Source organism: Brassica napus, chromosome C3, assembly GCF_020379485.1.
Source record: "Brassica napus cultivar Da-Ae chromosome C3, Da-Ae, whole genome shotgun sequence".
Taxonomy (NCBI): Eukaryota; Viridiplantae; Streptophyta; class Magnoliopsida; order Brassicales; family Brassicaceae; genus Brassica; species Brassica napus.
Window position 1 is genome coordinate 68,116,585 of NC_063446.1, and position 14,262 is coordinate 68,130,846.

At 33.4% G+C, this 14,262-nt stretch overlaps 1 protein-coding gene across 1 annotated transcript; it reads right to left on the minus strand.

The window, feature by feature from the left end:
- Window positions 1–13,039: 13,039 nt before the first annotated feature.
- On the minus strand, window positions 13,040–13,518 carry LOC106432994. The gene has a single exon (XM_013873839.3). The coding sequence runs from the start codon at window positions 13,417–13,419 to the stop codon at window positions 13,222–13,224; it is 198 nt and encodes a 65-aa protein (XP_013729293.1). The 5' UTR covers window positions 13,420–13,518; the 3' UTR covers window positions 13,040–13,221.
- Between the last annotated feature and the right edge of the window lie 744 nt (window positions 13,519–14,262).

The following is a 14,262-nucleotide window of genomic DNA, read 5'->3' on the forward strand; positions in this document are numbered from 1 at the left end:
TCCACTTTGGTTCTGGTTTGGTTTGTTTTAAAACATCATTTTGTTGTTAAATAATATAGATTAATTGTTATTTGTGAAATTATTGAAACTATTTATATATTACATTAAAATATAACTTTTATAATTTTATTACATTACATTATATTTTCAATTGATTTAGCTTGGAAGTGGATTAATTTATAATCGGGAGACAATAATTAATTGTAATAGTATTATAATTATACTCTTAGAATTTTTTTTTTTTAAAATGTTATTCTTACTTTAAATTTTCTTCAACTATATCAAAGTAAAATAGAAATAAAATAAGAAATATAAATCATTACATTTTCTTAATTTTTTAATTTCATAATTTTGTTTTCTATAACCAAAAAATGGTAGAGGTCTTTTCAACTCAAACGAAAAAATATTAATAAATACAATTTGATATTTTTTAAAAATATTATATTTATTATTTTATTTTAAAGTAAACTTTCAAATTTTTTAATAAAATTAATATATATTTTCATATATTATAGTTTTAACGTAAACTTCCCCGCCCGTAGGGCGGACCAACCACTAGTTGTGTCATAAAGTACACATCTACCGAAAACCTGATCTGTAGGAGTATTGTCTAAGAAATTTTTTAACGTTTTAAATTCCTAAAATTATCCTACAAAGTTTGTTAACCTGTAATAAATGAAAGGAGTCGAGGACCATGTATAACGCTTTTTGTCTTGACATCGTGAAACTGTATGTTGCCCATTTTTCATCTATGTTGACTATCATTAATTTTTTGTCGCAAGCACCCTGCTTCTTGTGAAAATTCTGATATGGGTTCGCATATACATCATACTATATTTATCCTTAATTATGTTGGAATTGCGTGAGTCCATGTCTAACTCTATATTATCCGATTAGTAAGATATTGTCTATTTTAGACCTAATTGACTTGTTCGCATGAATTTACTTTTGGTCTCTCTCCTAAAAGGTTTCGTGCTAATTAAAATTGAACATTTATTTATATATTAGACACTCCTTGTCTAATTCTCCAATGTGGGACTTAATTTGATATCTCACATTCTTCTCCTCAAACTAAGGACCATATTCATCTTGTGTCTCACAACTGACTTTCAGGATCTTTTGACTTGATGTCTGCCCCACACACCTCTCATTCCTAATTCAAAGGGTACTCATTCATCTCTTGAAGGGTATTTGATCTTTTTGCAGATTTCTCGTCAACCGCTCTGATACCAATTGTTGGGATTGTTAAACCCCATGTCCAATTCTATATTGTCTGAAAGTACGATATTGTCCACTTTGGGCCTAATTCGCTGGTCCGTATAGATTTACTTTTGGATTCCTTTTCAAAAAGCCTCGTACTAATTAGACGTGGACATCCATTTATATATTAGACACTCTTTATCTAAATTTCTAACGTGGAACTTGACATTTCTCAAATTAACCTACAGCATTAATTACGTAATACAATGTATTTTATTATCCTAAGACTAAAAGACAAAACACTATTTTATTAGAAATAGGTTATCTAGCAATCTAGCATTACATCCAGACCAATTAGCCGGGGAATTTATTGGCAAACATATGAACAAGACGCATGTATTGTACATATGTGGCTTCCTGATTTCATGTCTTAATTTCAACAATTATTCTCAGGAAATACGAACAAGAAATTTCAACTGACTAAAAAAAAAAGGGAAAAAAAAAAAGAAATTTCAACTGATAACGACAGGAGAGTTTGTGTTATTGTCAGCCAACTAATTCATTAATGAGTGATTGTTGTGATGCGCTACTTGCAATAAATGCTTGTATATAATACCAGCATAAAATTTATAAAATATACTAATTTATATATTAAGACGCATGTATTGTACATATGTGAGTTGGCAAGCACGATATTTTAATGGTGTCTTTGTGTACGACAAGTTTGGAGAGAACTTAGGTTCACCCCATTGAGTGAACCTTTAAATTCATTCTACCCTTTAAAATCAATCAAAGTAACACATAGATTATTAATTAAAAAATATTAAATTAAATAAAAAATAGCTACAAAAAATAAAAATGATAATTTTAACGACGCTAACGCTTCCAGCTAAACCCTAAACCCTAAATTTTAAATTCTAAACCCTATACCCTAAATTATAAACTAAAATCCAAACTCCTAAACCCAAACCCTATACCCTAAACTATAATCTTAGACCCTAAACCTATACCCCAAACCCAAAAACTAGACTATAAACCTAAACTCTATACCCTAACCCAAGTCCTAGATCCAAACTGTAAGCCTTAAACCCAAATTATATACCCTAAACCCAAAACCTTAACCATAAGTCCAAACGTTAAATCCTAAACCCAAACCGTAAATCCTAAACCAAAAATCTATACCCTAAACCTAAATCCTAGACCTAAAACTCAAACGGTAAACCTTAAACCCAAACCCAAACTTAGATGCTATAGGGTTTGGGTTAATTTACGGTTTGGATTTAGGGTCTAAGACTTGAGTTTAAGATATAGGGTTTAGGTTTATAGTCTATTTTTGGGTTTAAGGTATATAATTTGGGTTTAGGGTCTAAGATTAGGGTTTAGGGTATAGGGTTTGGGTTTAGGGGTTTGGATTTGGATTTAGAATTTAGGGTATAGGGTTTAGAAATTAAGATTTAGGGTTTAGGGTTTTGATGGAAGCGTTAGCGTCGTTAAAATTAGCGTTTTTATTTTTTATAGCTATTTTTTATTTAATTTAATGTTTTTTAATTAATAATTTATGTGTCATTTTGATTGGTCATAAAGGGTGGGATGAATTTAAAGATTCAACATAAGGGGTGAACCTAAGTTTTGTTCGACAAGTTTTGTGTAGAAATTAACTTGGTCTATGCAGTTGGATATTAATCACAAACCAATCGCACACGTCTTGTTTTTGAATAATAGTACGAAAAAATTGGTTACCGACAAAAAAGGAAAAACTCAATCTGATCCGACAGAAAATAGTTCTAGTGTAGTCAACCGTTGACCAATATCTCATTTAAATCCTTATATTATAAGCTAGCGGATAATTAATACTCCATCGGTTTCATAATACTTGATGTTTTGCCTTAGTGCACAAAGATTAAGAAAATAACTTTTTTCTTAAAAAAATATTTTGAAGATATAATTTTAAAATCAGTTAACCAATTATAAAAAGGACGGTAAAATATAATTGGTTGAATAGTTTTCAATAAAGTTAAAGTTAACCTTAAAATCGCAAAACCTCATGTAAAATGAAACAAAATAATCCTTCTAAAACATCATATATATTGAAACGGAGGAAGTATAAATATTTACATGTTGGAATTGTTAAATCTCATAGTCAACTCTATATTGTCCGATTAATACGATATTGTCCAATTTGGGCCTAATTGGCTGGCCCGCATGGATTCACTTTTGGGTTCCTTCCCAAAAAGCCTCGTACTAATTAGAATTGGACACCCTTTTATATATTAGACACTTCTTGTCTAAACTTCCAGTGTGAGACTTGGATTAACATCTCTCTGATACCAATTGTTGGGATTTATTAAACTCATCTTCAACTCTATATTGTTTGATTAGTACGATATTGTCTACTTTATGCCTAATTGGCTGGTCCGCGTGGTTTTACTTTTGGTTTCCTTCCCAAAAGGTCTCGTACTAATTAGAGTTGGACATCTTTTTATATATTAGACACTCCTTGTCTAATTCTCCAATGTGGACTTAGTTTGATATTTCACATTATCCCCCTCAAACTAAAGACCATATTTATCTCGTGTCCCACAACTGACTTTCAGAATCTTCTAACTTGATCTCTGCCACATACCTCACAATCCTAACTCGATGGGTCTCGTTCCTACTCTAAGAGTATTTTGGTCTTCTTGCAGATTTCTCGTCAACCGCTCTGATATCAATTGATGAGATTTATTAAACTCATGTCCAACTCTATATTGTTTGATTAGTACGATATTGTCCACTTTGGGCCTAATTGGCTGGTCCGCATGGTTTTACTTTTGGTTTCTTTCCCAAAAAGTCTCGTACTAATTAGAGTTAGACATTCATTTATATATCAGACACTCGTCGTCTAATTCTCCGATGTGGGACTTAGTTTGATATCTCATGTTACATATATTTTATTTTTTCCACTGAAAGGTAAGTAATGTAAAGATTTAAAAAAACATGACAATTGCATTACGTACGTTGCATCTCATCTCCCAACCTTTAAATAATTGAGACTGTTCTCATCGCACCCGCTTTCCTTTCGTTTTCGATAGTTATAAAATATGAAATCCTTAGAGCATCAGCAACGACGGAAGCTCTTCTCCATGATCTTTCAGATTATAATAACTATATCAATACATAAAACAAATAAACTTTAAATAAAATATAAATTAACCATGACAACACAGTAGAAACGTCCCTCGTAGCTTTTGCAACGTCTCTAGATAAAGGGACGATTATCTTCCCTCACTTCTTGTTTTTCTTCTCTTTCTTCCTTCTTCAATTTATTTCATTTTTAAATGCTAAAAAATATAGATGAGAAACTCACCACTGCAGGTGTTATTAGAGCATCATTAGAGCATCATTATCCAAGTCTCTTAACGAGTCTCTTAATTTAATTATAAATTAAAAAAAATAAAAATAGCAATTATCACAAACAACGTCTCTTAATTAGCGTATACAAGAGACGTATCTTGTAATTGTCTCTTCTCCTTCGGTCGTAGCTTCTTCTTCTTCATCTCCTTCCTCTCGTGCTTCCTCCAATCTCCACGCTTCGTCTCTACTATCTCTCAGGCCCAAAATAGACAGAAGAGAAAGACGACAGCCACAACTTCTCCGCGATACCTGACGAAGCCACCGGCCCGTTTCCTGAATCCATTCTTCTCAAAGAGGTTTCGCTTTCTCTCTCTCAGTTAGCTCATGAGAACGAAGAAGATAGTCATTGATTACTCTGTTATCCTCTGTTTCTGGTCCAATCATTTGATGCTGAAAGTTTTGTTTATATTGGCGAATCAGAGAAAAATGTTCAAGATATATTCGAAAAGGTATTGAATCTTTCGTCCTCCCTTTGAAGAAGAAGCGTATTGAATCCGTGGTCCCATTTCTCTTGAGTGATTAAACTGGTTTTGTTGCAGGCGAGATCAGCACGACCGTGTGTGATCTTCTTTGATGAGCTTGATTCACTTGCTCCTGCTCGAGGTGCTTCTGGTGATTCAGGAGGAGTCATGGATCGAGTAGTCTCACAGATGCTTGCAGAGATTGATGGACTCACCCAAACTCGTCTCAATCACAAATCATCCTCGAGACTACAGACCAAGCTTCTCTGTTCCGACCAAAACCAGGAACACTTGTAAAGCCAAACCATGGAAGAATCTCGGTCTTGTCATCAACTCTAGAAGGTACGTCTTTCAATCTAGTATCAGATGGGTTCCACTTGAATTCAATTATACATGTCCTGCTATAGATAATACGATTTAAAGTTCTCTGCTTTGCCTGAAAAAACTAAAGAAATTTATTTTTAGGACCAGTTTGATGTTTCTTAGGATATGTCTGGTTCCATGACTTGATTATATGTTTAATGATTGATAGGCAAGAACAATGTGTGTTTATGTATCCATATAGTTTCTTAATAAGTGGAAAGTTGGAGATTTGGTCATTCTCATTAACGTATGGGATGTTTTTGAAGCATATGAGTTTTGATTATGTCAAGCTTTGGGTTGTGTGTGTTGCGATTGATACATAGCTTTTCTTTGGGAGCAGCATTCAGTTCTCCGACGTCTCCCATGATCAGTTCTCCGACATAACCATGTCATTGCCAAGTTAGCTACTGATCAGAGTGGATTACAACGTTGTAAGGTCTCCATCTTCTTTAATCAATGTTTAAGCTCTCCCACAAACTAATCTTTGTTTTTACTTTTATATGTTTTTATTTTAAAATCGATGTTTAAAATGTTATCTTGTACTATGTTTTAATAAAAAGCTTAAGTTTAATAAGAAAAAAATGGTGTTTAATTAAAAAAAAAATTGAAGAACCCTTAAATAAAAAACTTGCAATGGAGCATGTAAATTTTCGGATCTCTTAATATAGTCTCTTAATTCACTTTTACAATTAAAAAGTATTAAAAAAAAATGAGAGACTCATTTAGGGTCATCTCCACGTCTCTCACCATTCTTAATAATTAAAAAACAAAAAAGGAAGAGAGAGAGTGCACAATGAGAAGAAGCGTTTCTTCATGAAAGGATTCTGACACACGGTTAAGGTACTCATCTGTCCATGTGTCGCTGTCAATTTATTTACCTTTTATATCTGTTTTAAATTTAGTTACATAATGATATTATAACAATATTAAGTTCATTAAATACATAATTGAGAAACGGTGCCACTGCTGGTACTCTTATGGCATGATTATTGGTAAGACTAATCTTTGAGTCCTTAGGTTATTCAATTAGTATTTTGATGTTAAGAGTTTTAATTAAGGACAAACCTAAAAATGTAGATTATTGGTAGGACTTTTGTAGAATTTTTAGATTATTTTATTAGTATTTTGAAGTTAGTAAATTAATTTATTATTTTAATTTTATTACATAAAAATAAAACATATTACATTAAATTAAAACATATTACATTAAAATTGAAAACATAATAAAAGTACAAAGTTGGAAAAAAAATTACAAAGAACATAAATAAAAGCAAACAAACATTTTTATTGAATTTGTAGATTGGGCAAACAAACAATTTAATTGAAGATCTCCAAATTTATCCCATATATTTTCTATCAAATCTTCTTTTAATTGTTGATGAATGTCTGGATCCCGAACTTCTTTGCGACGAGCAATTCTATTACCGTGTTTTGTAGTCTTTTTAACGGCAAATGTAAAATCCTCATCTTGAAATTCCTCTAGAGCTGAGTAAAGAAGATGTTGGATGGTTGGGGTTAAATAGGTGCAAGTGTTAAGTGTAATAAGTTCTAGTGTTAATGCTCAACCATAAACTACCGTTGTCTAATCAAAAGTTATTACAGACTACAGAACTTAAAAGCTATCAAGTGGAACTTAACAAGTTGACTAAATTTATTACTGAATTTCGTTTCAAACAAACAACAATTCAATCAACAGTAGCAACAAGACACGAGAAATAACCTCCTCTCACAGTTACGAAGCAGTTTGAGAACAAACTTATTAACACCTATCATAGTTATGAACAAACTTAACATCTTAGTATTCTGTTTAATTGCTTATTAACAACTATACAACTTCTCAGTCAGAAACTATCCAGGAACGAACGAGAAGAAACCAGACACAACATTTCGAAATCGAACACCATCTAGTACTATCAGTTTAAAAAAAACCTAATTTTATCAAGTTTATAGAGTTCAATTAATCATCTACTACAATCAGTTTCAAAGAGAATCGAATTTTATCAAGTTTATGTAGTTCAATTCATCATCTAGTGCTATCAGTTTCAAACTAATCATCTACTACGAGAAGAAACCAGACACAACATTTCGAAATCGAACACCATCTAGTACTATCAGTTTAAAAAAACAAATTTTATCAAGTTTATAGAGAGCAATTAATCATCTACTACTATCAGTTTCAAAGAAAATCGAATTTTATCAAGTTTACGTAATTCAATTCATCATCTAGTGCTATCAGTTTCAAACTGATCATCTACTACGAGTTCCTCAATCACTGATAAACTAACAAGAATTTTTCTTTCACACATCGCCCATGATTAATCACAAACAACCACATACAATCACAAACATCACCCACAATAAAATATAAAACAACCACATACAATCGGTTACAACGACGAGGACATAGGATTGAGTGTTACCTTATTTTGATTCCAACCGGCGGAGAGATTAAACGGCAGAGAGATGACTCAGCGGAGAGAGGAAACGTCGGGAGACAGAGCCGGAGAGATAGATCGGCGGAGACAGATAGATCGGCGGAGATAGAGCTCGAGAGATAGATCGGGAGAGAGAGGAAACGTCGGGAGACAGAGCCGAAGAGATAGATCGGCCGAGAGAGGGAACGGCGGAGATAGAGCTCGAGAGAGGGAACGGCTGAGACAGAGATCGGGGGAGATAACGGTTCGGGTCAGACAGAGATCGGGAGAGGGAACGGGGTGAGACCGAGATCGCCGTCGAGAGAGAGAAGGGAGAGGATGAGAATGGCTCGACTCCGCTTTCCCAACCCTAATCCGCACATTCCCTCGCGCGATGACACGTACCATTAAGGACGGAGACAAAAACTTCTTAATTAACATACGTTTTCTTCATTTTTATTTCATTTCGATTTAATTTTTCGGTTTAATTCAGTAAGGACGCGGTTTGGGACGCCGATAATTGATATCTTGTGAATTTACATGTTTTTAACTTCTTATTCTTGCATGGTTTGGTCATTTAGAGCATCATTTAGGCACATTTAGGTTGCATATCATTGCATTTGTACATATCAGGTGTTGGAGAGCACCATGGATGAGTTAGAGGACCATTGGAGGGATTTTGAGTCCAAAGAATGAAGATGAGTCGTTGAAGGCTCCTAGCGGCCAGGCGGAGCGGCAAAAGATGGTCGCTACAGAAGATAGAGCTGAGGCGCCTAAGTACCGTAGCGGGAGTGTGTAGCGGGTTAGAGAGACCGCTAGAGTTGAAGCGCCTTCTATAGCGGTCTGCCGTAGCGGCATCATAAGGTCGCTATGCGTTCAGGACTTCAAGCGCCTTCTACAGCGGCCAACCATAGCGACTTCATGAGGTCGCTATGAGTTCAAGAATGCGAAAAAATCGTCTAAGTATCCTAGCGTCCACACGTAGCGGGCATGACAAGTCGCTACAGAGCGTAGTGACCTCTGGTAGCGACCTTTTCTGGTCACTACGGAGAAAAATATCTATGTTTTTGTGGGTTAACCCAGGTTTGTTGGGTTAACCCAGCTCGTTTTTAGACATCTATAAACACCTTTAAGACCTAATCTGATGAAGAATCTCATTTTTCTCTCAAGAACATTGCCTCCTTTGTAAAAAAGCTTGAATCTTTATATCATAATCTAAGGAAGTTCTTCATATTATATCTTGTTTCTCTTTCTCATAAACATGATGAGCCTTGAATCCATCATGGGTTTGAGCTTTCTCATGGAGTTTAGAGAGTAGACGCTCCTTGGATTCATGGGTTAAGGTAGATTAGGGTGATTAAGTGTAGATTTAGGGTGTTTTATTGTAGATCCTTCTTATTCCTTGCTTCTTGAGTGATCTTAATGCTATTTTAGAGTTGGCCTCTCTAAAATTGAGCTCTAGACATTTCATACCCGAAAGGTGTTTGATGAAATGTCTGATCCAACTCTCCTAAGCTTTTAACACTCTTTACCAAAGAGATTTGTTGTTAAAGGTGTTAAGATGGCTAATAGGCTTGATTTTAATGATTACTTTGATAATATTCAACCAAAGAGGTTTGATACTTGAGTTATCTTAGTGAATGAACATCCATCTAGAGATAGAGTTTGTTTAGGATTGTGTCTAAGCCTAAGGTTGATAGATTGATTGAAAGGTACCACCTTTAGATTGAAACTTGATCACCCAATGTCAATTCCCTTAGCCCATGGATTCTCCTTAGTATTTGATTGAATTCTTGCACTTATTTCTTGATTGGATCTGAGATCACCTTATTTATATTTCTAGGATATTAGTTTGTTACAAATCATCTATCTTCTTGTTTGCTTAGACTAGGAAGGTTTGTGTATTCTTGGTGTTATAAGTCTTTAGTTCTCTGTGGATTCGATCCTAAAATGCTACAATGACATACCATTCGATTGTGGTATTGTTGGCACATTAGGTTAATTGGTGTGTGCTTGCTAATCATAAGTATTAAAAGGCTGAGCCAATGCACCTTTGGTTTTTCTCCTACAAGAACAAGAAACCAAGTGTGCAAAGAAACACACTACTGTCCATAGAAAATAGACAGATTTTTCCTCAAAGAGCTTCACTAAAGATATGATATGAGTTATGAAATGCTTCTTGAGGTTCAGATGATCATGAGAATCAAAAGCATTAGGTAGAAACACAAAATCAACTACAGGTTCAAACAAGGTTTTAACAAAGTAGTCAACTCTGTCTCCATCAATCAAATAATACACAATGTTCACATTCTCATGATAGTTTTCAGCATGGGGGTTTTCTATCTCAAGCAAGAGCTTATCCACATCAAGTTCATCCCCTAAATCAGCAAGTTCAAGAAGAGGTCTAGAATTCTCAAGCATCAAAAAGTTGGACTCAAGATCAAATGAAGCACAAATATAGTTCTTGACAAAGCAAACTTCAATGTGATCTTTAGCAAGCTTTTCTACTCTCAATTCATCTAGTTTCCTAGTTTCACATATCAGATCAAGACATTCATTTATGAGCACAAGAGAATCAAGATCAGGGGCGTTATCCTCACCACAAGGCAAGCAAATTTCCTCAAGTTTAAGTTCCAAAGTGGAAATGCCTGTACCTTCCAGCTGGGGTGGTGGAACCCAATACATTACCTCATCAAGGGCACAAGCAGCATCAAACTCATACTGGTAAACATCTCTTCCTTCAAACTCTGCTTTATCCCTTATAAGGTGTATCCGGACCATTTGTGCTAGGTGTCTTATTGGCTTGCCCCAATACTCTTTCGTTCTCTGAAGCCGGTGTAACTCCACTCTTTGATCTGGTGTGAGTATGCGTATATCAAAAGGTGGTGGCTTCACATATGGCTGATCTTCAATGTGATCTTCAAATGTCTCTTCCTCTTCTTGTGGCTTCTCAGAGTAGCTTGAAGCCATCTCTACAAATAACAAAAGCTAGAAGAAGAGGTTAGTAGCTATACAAAAGCAAAACAAAGCATAAGAAAATTAAGCTTAATCTCAAGAAAGTTTGAAATCCTAATGACAAATCTACTTAGTTCCCCGGCAACGGCGCCAATTTGGTAATAGGGTTTTTGCCTATTGCAAATGTTGTAGTATAGTGGGGTGAATGTCGAACCAGTCCTAGTGATGTGAATCAGTGAGAATATAAGTCATTTCTTAAGCTAAGCAGATTCAATAGTGGTGAGTGTGTGACAAGTAGCAATAGCAAACAGAGCAATACAACAAGGTTTTAATCAATTTAGACAAGTGAATCCATGGGTATTGGGAATTGACTTCAAGTAACTAAGATCCAATCTAGGCGACAAGCTTTCAATCAGAGTAATCTCTTAAGTCTAAACACAATTTTAGACAAGTCCTATGTCTAGGTAAATGTCCATTTGCTTAGAAATCATTAAACATCAAATGTCTTTGGCTTAATTCAATCAAGCAATCTTTAAGTTCAAGTTTAATAACTATCTAGCAATTTTAACATCAAGTGTCCTTGGCTAATCTCACTAGAGCTTAGTTGAGATGATTCAAACACTTCATCTAATCATGTCTGATGAGAAGTGTTTAGAAATCAGGTTTAGAGTGATCAAGACTAAACAAGCATTAAAAATACTCAACAAGCAAGTTTATACAAGGATCTAATACAATAACACCATAGATCTTCACTAAGTTACTCTAATCTCCCTAACCCATGAATTCTTAAGGAAACTAATAATCATGCCCTTAGAGTATTCTCAATGGAACGGTGCCACTGCTGGTACTCTTAGAGTATTCTCAATGGAAGATTCTACCGTTATAGTTCTGAATTTTTAAAAATACATATATGTGTATATATATTTTTTTAATACTAATATTTAATTATGAAAACTTTAAATTTAAAGAAACCTTATCCAAAATATATGGTTTCAAATACTTTGGATTAAAATTTCCGTAAAATTAAAAACATCACAATTACATATATATAATATATTTTATATATATATATATATTTAGAACTCCGAAGCTAGAACCTTTCATTAAGAGTGACCTTACTTTTCCGGTGTAATACCTATAACAATAACAAGTACATATACGGAATCTAAATAGCTAAACATACCAATATTTTTGTTTTTACCGAAATTAATGGTAACTACAGTTAGTTTGAAAATTGTTTCAAAGAGTCCAACACTATTTTAAACTGGATATCAAGTTTAATATGTGTGCTAGATAGTTATGATTTTTATAGTGTCTATATCATATATCTCTCTACTCATGTAAAAGTTTTCTTAAAGAAAATTAATTTTGAAGATCACAAAGTTTGAAATTCAGCGGTGAAAAGATGAATGAACACGCAACCGTCATCATCCGTGAAAACCTTTGGCGTCCTACACACATGCAAGATAATTATTTTTTCTTCTTGGTCATACATTGCATGATTCATCACAATATGTGTATTAGTTACGTATGTGTATGATTTTAGCTCTTACAAGCTCTTTTGAATATGTGTATTAATGTCTTTGTTTAAATTTTGTAACCGTACCGTAAAAGTCAAACACTACGTTATTAACTTTTTGCAGTATATTAATCAATACTATTCCTAATATATGTTCAGTTGCTATAATAATTTGTACTTCTATGCCATCAAAACTCTCATATTTTCTCAAGGTGAAAAGGATATATTTATGATAGTGAAAGGTTCATAATTTTTTTTTATGATAAAATATAAGAAATAATATATTTATTTTAAGATCGTTGAGATTCCAGTGAGATATTTTGTATTTGAAATATTTAAGAGAAATACCCCTTCACAATGTTAAAAAAAAAACCCTTAACAATTCAACTACGCTAACTTTGGTTACTTATTATAGAAATATACATTGAACTCGATTTTTTAAAAAAGATTTTTCGTTCTCAACTAAATATGAAAGAGTCCAAATTCAAACCCAAAATCCGCATCTATAATCAAAACCTTGATGGAATTACTAATTGTATAACTTGCCGTGAGGTACTGGAGTATCATTATACAGAAAGATGGAATATTTAAACAATTAGGTTGATTGTTTCTGCTGCACGTCTTGTTCTGTTAAACTTTTCTTCAACAAATTTGAGCATTTGATTATTATATTCATTCTGCAAATTGTTTGGTAGCTAGAGATAATCCAAAAAACAGGAGATTAGGAAGAAAAATACTCGACAGAAAACGGCAAATCTTAATGAATATGTCAGTGTACATAGTTACAAATATTAAAAAAACTACATCTAAAAGCCTACAAGAAAAATAGTAAGAGAAAGAAGCAAATGATATTATAAAAAGAAGAAAAAAGGGTTTTTTTTTTTTTTTTTTTTGGAAAAAGAAGAAAAAAGGGTTTTCAAGGGAGAAATCCAAAGAGATATGGAGCATGATAAGAAGGGGAGATGCCTTGGCGGAGGAGAGGAAGAGGAGGCAGAGCAGTACGATGGTTGAGGTGTTGCCGCCAGACAATCTGGACGGCTTCAGCCACCACTGCGACGAACTCCATTCCCATCTTCGTAAGCTCTATACACAGCTCTATCCTTTTTATCATCATGATTTTTTATTCTTGTTTTTTTTTTTTTTTTTTGAGAAAGGGCTTTTTTTCTTCTTGTTTTTATAGATATTTTTTTGTTTTAGTTTCTCGCTTCGTCTTCTTTGTATTTATATCAACAAACTTTAGATTCATCCCCACGACAAATATCCAAAAGCGTTTATAATTTTTTTTTTTGTCAACAAAAAGCGTTTATAATTAATAACGTTTCTTTGATAGAGACATAAGCACAAGAAATTAAAAAACGTTTTTTGAACAAAAATAAATATAACGCGTTTACCTGTGAAACCAAGAGAAAAAAAAAACACACAGAAAATAGTTTTTTTTTTCTCTTTTCATTTATCTTTGCTTCAAAGTTGTCTTGACTTTTGATAATTCATCATTGATTGCTACCCGAGAAGAACTTCTCATTGGTGTTTTCTTCTAGAAATGACTTCAAACTTCTTTTAACAGAAAGAACAGAGTTTTTTTTTTCTGTAATGGGAATTATTTTACCCAGTAATAGTTTGATATGGATTTTGCCTTCTTGGTATTTGACAAATTCTACTATGAAAATAACAAAAAGACCATTTAAAATTAAAAATATAACAAAAGACAAATAAGAGATATATTGATCACACGATCAATTTTTGTTTGTTTGTAAAACCCGGTGAATATTTAAGTTATCAGATCATTGTTTGAATGACTGGTGCAAATGTTACATACATCTAACATATCTATCTACATATATTATATGTAGCTATCAGAAAAGTGTTCGCCAGCTGTATGAAATTCCATGAAATGTAAAAGAAAATGATATTTTTTTTGTAAAATCGATTTTTTCAAAATAAAAATAGTTTTCACATT